Source organism: Pocillopora damicornis, chromosome 6, assembly GCF_964200805.1.
Source record: "Pocillopora damicornis chromosome 6, jaPocDami1.2, whole genome shotgun sequence".
NCBI lineage: Eukaryota > Metazoa > Cnidaria > Anthozoa > Scleractinia > Pocilloporidae > Pocillopora > Pocillopora damicornis.
Genome location: NC_142675.1, coordinates 7,453,841 through 7,463,157, shown reverse-complemented (window position 1 = coordinate 7,463,157; position 9,317 = coordinate 7,453,841). Strand labels below are relative to the sequence as shown.

Sequence of the window (9,317 nt, the reverse complement as noted above, 5' to 3'; positions counted from 1 at the left end):
TAACGTTAATTTTTAATTAATAATACTTTCAGTGTAAAAGTATTTCGAGTTGGTATCGCAGGTAATAATGACAATCTTTAATGAGGAAACTTTTTCACTAAAAAGTGGTTTACAAAAAGGACCTCGAAAATTAAAAATTAAAAATTTACAATGAATAAAAATGCTAAAAGATGCTACTAAAAACTAATGTATCTTATGTGTAATACAAAACTTAAATCAATGAATTAAAAATCTGACGCTTCAAAATATTTACATTATCAGAGGCTCGTATAGTTTTGTCCAGCGAGTTAAAATCACTTACAGCATGATAGCCAGTTCTTTGTTTGCCCCAGTTTCTTTTAACGGATGGAATTTTGAGGTTTGCTTTATTTCTTGTGTTGTAACTATGCTGTTCTTGCTGAGTGACTAATGTTAGTTCGTGATGCGTGAGACCATTAAGACATTTATATACATGTACGCATCGGCGCTGGAAGCGCCTTTTTTCTAGTGTTAACCACTTCAGTGTAGTTAACGCATCAGACGCAGAGGAATACAGTGGTCGATCTAATATTATTTTAGCCGCCTTATTTTGAAGCACTTGCAAACTAGACATTAAAGTTACATTATGTTTGTCTCCCCAAACTAAATCAGCATACTCGAATAAGGGCATAACAAGGCTTTTATAAAAAAGGATGCGCGCCTTAAACGGTAACAAATGCTTAATGCGTCTAAGTAGGCCAAGCCTTTGATTAACTTTCCCTGCCATGTATTCGACATGATTTGTCCACGAAAAATCAGACGATATTAAGATTCCAAGATATTTAAAACAAGTAACATTGTTTATACAATGATCAAAGATTGAAACAGTTAGAGCTATTTTCCTCTGTAACTTCTTGTTACTGCCTATAAGCATACATTTGGTTTTGTCCAGATTCAGTGTTAACTTATGTTCATTCAGCCATTTCGCCACAGCCAGGAGGTCTTGGTTGAGGTAAATGCACCGGATAGCTTTCCTAAAATCAAGCGGGTTTTGCGGCAAAACAATTTTTTCAGCAATTTACTAAAAAATGTAGACAACTATGGCACTCTGAGCTGGATCTCATCAATCTAGTTAACTGGATTTTTTCCGCGCTGTCCTGCCTTTCAGAATTGAGTCAGGAAATAAACTGAACTCTTGTGTCGAGCATACGTATAGGTGCTAAACATGTTAAAGAGTATACTTTATCAGTAAAAGCGTTACAGCGTTTAAGAATATAAAATCAATTGAGTTATAACGTTCCAACCTAATTGCTTCACACAAAATGGCTTTTTCTACCAAGTAAGCGTGTGAGGAAAAGGTGATTCAGTCTTTAAACTTGTTGTGGCAAAGTGCTCAAACTGTTAGCTGGTCATATACCGCAGAAATCTATCTAACTACACTATTAAATCCTCGACGTTTGCATACAACTGCTTGTCGTACATTGTCATGTTGATCAGCTTCTGCAGAAAAGAATGATATAATAATTAGCGTCATTAAAAAAGTGTTCCTCTTACGTTATAAGCGTTTATCCTCACAAGTGGCCAGTTTTTCACACCAAAACAAATTCAAGAAAGTATTTTATGGTGTCGTCTGCTACTCTTTGTGCGTCTCAATGCAGTCTTGCAATAATCCTAAGATCTTTTAAATAACCATAATGAGTCAATTGTCGTAGGAACATTCTGGTTTGCTTCTTCCCCGTTTTTCGTGGAGTGCTAGCTTCAGTGACATTACAAGAAGATGCAATCCAAACCTCGTAAAAATTACGCTATCTGAGCTAAACGCTCTTAAGTTTAAAACTCTAATTAGCTGAGCCTAAGCCAGTCGGTCGAAAGAAAATTCTCACCTTGTGTAGGGTTTCCATGTCCTTGAGCTGAGTTTTCAATTCAGTAAAAGTTGGTCTTGCATCCGGGTCATTCTTCCAGCACTTCATCATAATCTGATACCTGGTATTGTTCAAATGATCTGTTAGAGATTTAAAGAACGTTTCCTTGTAGGGTGAGAGAGAACGAATTGAAAAAGCACTTACAATTCCTTATCAACGTGTTGTGGCTTAGGCATCCTGTATCCATCCTGAAGTAAGTTTGCAATTTTTCTTCCATCCATTCGTGGGTAAGGTGAACCACCTGGAAGAGCCATAAGACCATCGAAATATAAATGTGACGAAAAGATGACCTTCACTGAAACATCACCCGTGTCATTTGATGTAGTTTGAAGCTCATTGCGTTTGTCTTACTGAACACGTTACATTGCTTAATTAAACATGGTATATAGCAAAAAACATCAACAGGGCCTTATAAATTTCCATTCGATGTTACCTATGGTAAAAATCTCGTACAGCAAAACTCCATAACTCCATCTGCAGAAAGACAAATCAAACAAATATATTGGGTGACTGAAGACTTTAACATTATATACGACAACTAAAATATATGAATTCTTTGACAAAGCATAGAATTCATGTCCTTATTAAAATTAATAACACTAACAGAAAGATGTTTTTCGTCATGTCACGAGTGTGGGACAAAGAAAAAATTTTGAGTCCCCACGAGGAATTGAACCTCAGACCTTCGGATTCCGCGCTCCGATTCTCTCTCTTATTTTTATGTACAAACATGACTCTATCGACATTACTGATCCTTGCAGTATGCAGGACGCGTGTCAAATGAACTTAGTAATAGACCTAGCTCACCGTAGAGTTCCTGTGGCTCAGTGGTATGAGCATCGGAGCGCGGAATCCGATGGTCTAAGGTTCGATTCCTCATGAAGAGTCAAGAATTTTTTTCATTGTCCAACGCTCGTGAGAGGATGAAGAACATCTTTCTCTATTTCATTACGGAGCCCAAAACTTACCCTCTCTCTTATTCTATTGGTAGAACTTGTTACGGGCAACAATCGGGTATACTTACACATCACTTTTGGTGGTATATTTACCATACATCAAGGCCTCATAAGCTGTCCACTTCACGGGAAGACGGCCCTAAAGATTTCAAATATCACTTTGTGAAACAGCTAAAAAATTTTTGGAAGCGACCGGTCAAAGACAGTGATATTTAAAATTATACTCGTATACGCAGGGCTAATATTTTCATTACGGTCCCGTCCAAGGATTTTGTCATCGAAATCAGGAGTACAATGATTGTGAAAGATCACTAAACTGAACGATATGTAGTACCGCCCCCACCTCCCCTCTTTCTTGAATACCTTAGTCTTTCGTTCATAAATATTTTCCTGCTGCACATCTCTTGCCATTCCGAAGTCTGTCACTTTACAAGTTTCCTTATGTCCAATCAACACATTACGAGCCGCAAGGTCTCGGTGAATGATCTAAGAAAGCATTGATCCGAGAGCAAAAATTAGCGATTCCAGAAGAAAAAGAACTGAAATTAAATGGTTCAGATAGGAAAATAGAAATATCCAGCGACATAATATGGTGTGTGTATTTCTCTTTATTCCAGATGGCAGAAAATTAAAATTACTATAATCGCTGTTCCATATTCCAAAGAGAAGCAAACCACTTTATTTCTGCAATTCATAATTATTACATAGAAGGCTTCTCTGAAGATTTTATTCGAAGTAGGGTTCTGTAATGTAGCATTTTAGCAACCAAAGACGAATTTTTTAATTTCAAGCTTTGATTCCTTTTCTTTCTTGTCACTAAAATGGATATTCGTTGTACACTCAGTTTAGGCTGAATAAAAGATCCTATTCATTCACATCTCTGCCTTTGCCTACACGAGAAAAACCCAGATATTTAATTTCGATGAGGTGCACTTGCAGCGATGCACAAATATCGCCATTCGCACACTGAAATATAACTTTGGTGATGACGTCAAAACTGGTAGGGTTCCCGGAAACAGCCTCAACGAGACGGTAAGAATACGTTTGCATATCCCGGGCGTGATCTTGTGAAGACATATTATTCTATGCAAGACATAGCTTCACATGACGATACACCTTACAAGAAGGTTTTAAAATTGTTCTTCTTTGGTGCCTTTGTAATTAACTTACAGATTTTGAGGACAAATAACTCATTCCATCAGCAATTTGCCAAGCAAACTTCATCAGCTGCTGTGACGTCAGATTTGTTTGTGGTTTGATATCCGGGTCTTTGAAGTAAGTGTCTTTTAATCCACGGCTCTTTCTCAGGTAACCCAGCAGATCCCCAAAAGGCACATATTCAATCAAAACCAGCAGCTGTTCTGAAGAAATTAAACAGTTTCATTTATATATTTCTCCCTCTAAAAAAATTAGCAATAAGTAAAGTAATAAATAGCACAGTCAGGTTCAATACTTTTTAAGAAATCGCACGAAAACAAGATGTAGTTTTACGAAGAAAAGCTGAAAAACTTTGTAACGGTCTCATAAGAAGATACAGGCCAAATGTTCCCTTAGAAAAAACGATTCTGCTCATACAACAGAATGGCTTGTACAATGGCAAATATTTGGTCTTCGTGTATCAGAAAATCCAAGAGCGTCGCTGTTAGCTAAAAAAGGATAAAATTACCTTATGCGATGGTTGTTTGTTGTGCGCGATTGTGAAGCAGTGAATCTTCCATTGAAGCAAATTATCAATGACGAGAAAGCGTTACAGAGTAAATCAGATGCAAAATGTGTACAGCAAAATTGGACCTTATAATCAAAGCTTACCAGATTCTGTAACGCATCCCAGAAGTTTAATGACATAAGGATGTGGCTTCAGCTGCTTCATTGTGTCAAGTTCTTTCATCAAATCTCTCTTGTCCGATTCAGTAGCGTTTGCTGGAGCGTTAAAAACAAGGAGTAAAATTTGGTTAACGGAAATAATATGCAAAATGTCGAATAGCGACATAAGTTATCGAATGACAAATAGCCAAAAGTTACGTAACCCGGTAACAGTATATGACTGTAGGCCAAGACTGTCATTCAATTTACAGTTCAAGAACTCACTTTTAAGCATCTTAATAGCCACTGTGGTCGCTTCAGGACTCCCTTGAAGTCCTACTGCTGTTCCCTTGGCAACCTGACCAAAAGCACCTTTACCAATAATTTTTTCTATGGTCACGTGGTGTCTTGGAACTTCCCAGCAGCGTGTTAACGGATGAAGAGGCACGTAATCAGCACCTGAAGCGGTACTTTGTGCTTTTCTATCATGTTTGTTGACTTCTATGAGATCCATGTATTCCGCAGGAGGCTGGGTGAGTTTTGCTGAATCGGGTAGACTTGGTTCGCTATCTTCTAATCCTGTTTCATTCTATTAAACCAACATACCGTTAAGGTATTCATATACAAATCTGTTATTAATCCCAATAAAATTTCCTACATTTTCATAAAAATCAGTTTACCCGTTTTCATCAGACAAGCGTTTATATTATTTCATAACAAGAGATTATTAATAGTTTATAATCTCTTGTCCTTAAATATTACTAATAATTATTATTACTAACACTTTGTTCTCTGCCATTGAAACTATCATGTCCAATGCAGTGATCGAGGTTCATAGCATATTCGTTGAAGCTACAAACCGCAACGTGAAGATCGTCGATTGGTAGTGCGATTTTTTGACAAATGCACACACGAAAAAAAAACTCTTGCTGTACTAAGCTCCTCGACTAACGCTTGGAAAATAAGACATCAAGATAAAGAGACGGCCAAAACGGCGTGAAAAAAAATTATTTACAAAACAAATATCAACCGGGTGCAGACCAGTTTGCGATCTATGAAGTGAAACCACGCAGTTGAACCAGGGACAACCGAAGGAAAATCGATGGAGCAGCTTGGTAAAGGACATGATCCCAGGACAAAGATCCTATCGATTCAAACTTCTTCCCATATTTTATTGTGCCTGTCATTAATGCATTATGCCTTTTTGGCAGAACTACACCTTTTTTCCTTCCTATTTGTTGCAAGCGTTTATTTCCTTCTAGAGAGTAGAGGTAAAGTGAGATTACATAATTACTGGCCACACTAACATGACCTCAGTGTCTTAGCTGTAACTTACGTAGGAAACACCTCTTTCATCTTCATAAGTCCTACAATTGAGAAAGCATAAAAATATTTATTTTGAGGAAAGAATCAGTTTAAGTGGAAGTTTGTTATACGATGATACCATATCTGGAACATTACATCGACACAATCCAAGTGCCAAATTCTTACCTCTGTTTCCCAACAGCGCCTGAAAAAGAACGAAAGGAAAAAAAAAGACAAATGATGCGGATGTGGGTCAAGATTTGCTTTTGCTTAATAATGAATCTTGCAGCCAAACCCTCTATCATAGATTATGAATTTTTTACCTACCTTTCTTATGTAGCCAGATTATGTAAATAATTAGAAGAACGATTGTGAAGGCAAGAACCCCATTTAAGGCTAACGAGACGTTGTTAGAAGGGCAGTTACATTCCTCAGGACCTAAAATGATTCAGTTTACAAAGCTTGATCAGATAACATTCAAACAACATTTACAGAGATCGTGGTCAATACACTGCTCTCACTACAAAGCTTATGCTCTAGAACGAAAACCGTTCACTCGAACTGGCTAGGTACTAAGGAAAAGCAAGGTGCTACTCTCTCTATAATAATTTTTAAAAGTAAGATTTTGTTTAATTTAATAAAAACAACAACAGCGACGAAAATAAAACTTGGAAATATATGACTCACAGAAATGACTTGTTTAATTAAACAGATACGGAATACAATTAAAAATGTCCATCTTCGGACGAATACGTGTAAACACTTAACAATAATATTTCTTTGTAAAACATACTTTTTGTTGTGCTTTCCGAGCCGTCTGTGGTTATAAAAACTTGTTTAATTGATTCTGGATCGACTTTGAAACCTCCGAATTTCTCTTGCCTTGCAGCATCCAACAGGACAGTCAAAACATTGCTGACGACTACACTTCGATTGAACCTCATCATGAAGTCGAGAACAACACTACCACACCTAGGTAAGGGGGAAAGGAAGTAAAATGCCGAATTGAACACCGTGCCGAAAAGAGTAAGACGTATAAGTTATGACTGATTATACAGTCTGTATTAAACAAAAAGAAATCGTGGGAAGAGTTCATTTAGGTTTGCAAGTAGCTTCTTCATCCGCTTTTACATTCTTCACCTATTCAAACATTTGTCACCTTTGGAGAATATAACTACATATCCTATTCCTAATATTTGTTTATCTCTCCCTTGAAAGCTTATTATGATTACAATACAAAGCCATTTGTTACAATAAATAACATTTTCATTATAGGACCTTGTTTCTGTCTTTGCTCTGTGAAAAAATTGTCGCTACCTTAATTTAAATAACGTTACTTGAGAAATAGTTAAACAGGTTATGAGTTAGGAGAACCGCAGTACTTAAGTTACGCAACGTTACACTTGGGGATATAGGCGTCTTGTGGTCTGTTTTGACTTATTATAAATGAGTAGCCTAAAGATTAAAAAGAATCCAGCGCCAAACAAAGTATGTTACCGAAAGGACAGAGTTTACAGCGAGAGCAATTCGACGAAGGCGCACCTTGCGTGACAAAAATTGAGTAACCACACGGCTTCAATTGCATAATCAGTCATAATTTATGCATTGTGCTCTTTACGGCACGGTTCTCTATTCGGAATTCTATTTGTACTTTGGTGACTTTCAAGTGTTAAAATACATTCAGATTTAACCAAAAGAGTATTTTTGATCTAATAAAACAAGGTAAATAAAATTAATTCATGTCATTCTGTGTCAATCTGTTGCTGTACATTAAATAAAATGTACTTCAAATGTAGATTATTTTGCATTAACTGAGATTTTTTAAGAGCAGAAACACCAATTTTAACACTAAAATACGCCAAACTGAGATAAAGCTCCTCTCCGCCCCAGAACACAGATTTGCGTTAGCGTTTGTTGTTTCAGTGTTGAGACACACTGCACCTTACCTGGTGTTCACGGTGTTGGCGGATGAGCAGCCAAACTTAAAGGCAATTTGACAAGCCTAAAAGCACATTCAAAGAAAAAATGTAAATTTGAATACTTGTTTCGTAATTGAAGATCGTTCAAAATGTCATTTTGTTTTAACAGAAATATTGAGATTTCGGTCAACCTTAGATTGATTAAGATTCCCTTTTAATGATAAATATCATGGCAGTATTCTATACACTCCAGTACACGGATCAAGTAGATTATCTAACCATTTCTGGAAATTTCGCAGCAACTTCTGAACGTCTGCTACAGTTCCCCTGTATTGTCGCTGTCAGGTAAACTTCTGTGCTTTCTGAAGCTGAAGAAAAGCCGTGTCCTTTTACATTTACGAAAAACATGAAGAGCCTTCGTTCACAAAAACTGTCGAGAAGTGGTTCCATCTAACAATAATTCAGCTTGAACATTGTTGTGACTGTTTGTGAGTCTACAGTCCTTCGCTAAGTTCCAGGCCCTCAGTGACCTAATTCACTCTTTGTCTTTTACTCAAACTCATTTTGTAACACTAAAGAACATACTATTATGATTTTACATGTAATAGAAAAAGGAAAATGCCTATAAAAGAACATTTACCTGCGGGAGTTGTTTGGGATGAGATGGCAACTGTACTTGAAACTGTTTGAACTGGGAAAAAACAAAATACGACTTAAAATGATCGACAAGAAATTTTAAATTTTATGTCATCATCATACCAACCTCAAATTACATGATAATAATAATACGTTAGCTAAAGTAACTTTTTTCACGGAGGTTCAGGGCCAAGTTTGAAATCAAAGGTCAAGTGACAATGTGTCAAGTGTTAATATGTTAATATTATATATATATATTAATAATAAATTTTATTTAATTTTAAGATGCAAATATCGAAAATATCGGAAAAAATACATTTCCAAGTAAAATGGGAAAGGTTTGGCAGCGCCAGGTTCGCCACAAAACGAACGCACAGCTTATCTGTTCGCCCGATGGAGGAATATGTAGATGTAAAGACGTGTAGATGTGTAGTTGTGTATGTTGTGGCTCAATTTTATCCTTGGTTCAAATTTTACTTTCTTTTGTTTTTGGGTATTGTAATGTATGATACTGAGTTGATACAAAGGAAAATAAATAATTAACACAAATATCTAAGTACACATATAACAACAAGACTATCGACAGAACTACATAAAAAAGAAACGAACTTACACTTTGTGGCGTAACCAGGTCTGGAAATAAAACTCTCAAAGAAAGGTAACACGGCTCTAGCAAAAACTAACGAAACGACTGACTTATCTGAAATCAACTACTAATGAGAAGTATGTAACGAAAACAAAGTTTGTACTGGAGAGAAATAAAGTGCTAACAGCACTACGTAATTCTTCCACGACCTCATGCAAAAGCGCGGGCTTAA

The 9,317-nt window shown here is 36.5% G+C and overlaps 1 protein-coding gene across 1 annotated transcript in view; it reads right to left on the bottom strand.

Moving 5' to 3' along the window:
- Positions 1 to 974: 974 nt before the first annotated feature.
- Positions 975 to 9,317, bottom strand: part of LOC149043714 (uncharacterized) — a 28,482-nt gene continuing 20,139 nt past the window's right edge. Inside the window, exons 5-19 of the mRNA XM_089210113.1 lie at positions 8,504 to 8,554; positions 8,143 to 8,231; positions 7,891 to 7,946; positions 6,738 to 6,916; positions 6,131 to 6,149; positions 5,976 to 6,006; positions 4,925 to 5,228; positions 4,646 to 4,756; positions 4,007 to 4,197; positions 3,200 to 3,322; positions 2,905 to 2,975; positions 2,314 to 2,354; positions 2,025 to 2,121; positions 1,842 to 1,941; positions 975 to 1,458 (exon numbers count right to left, since the gene is read on the bottom strand). Of these exons, the coding sequence (XP_089066239.1) occupies positions 1,393 to 1,458; positions 1,842 to 1,941; positions 2,025 to 2,121; positions 2,314 to 2,354; positions 2,905 to 2,975; positions 3,200 to 3,322; positions 4,007 to 4,197; positions 4,646 to 4,756; positions 4,925 to 5,228; positions 5,976 to 6,006; positions 6,131 to 6,149; positions 6,738 to 6,916; positions 7,891 to 7,946; positions 8,143 to 8,231; positions 8,504 to 8,554 (1,529 nt within the window). The 3' untranslated portion in view covers positions 975 to 1,392. The remainder of the gene's footprint in view (positions 1,459 to 1,841; positions 1,942 to 2,024; positions 2,122 to 2,313; positions 2,355 to 2,904; positions 2,976 to 3,199; positions 3,323 to 4,006; positions 4,198 to 4,645; positions 4,757 to 4,924; positions 5,229 to 5,975; positions 6,007 to 6,130; positions 6,150 to 6,737; positions 6,917 to 7,890; positions 7,947 to 8,142; positions 8,232 to 8,503; positions 8,555 to 9,317) is intronic.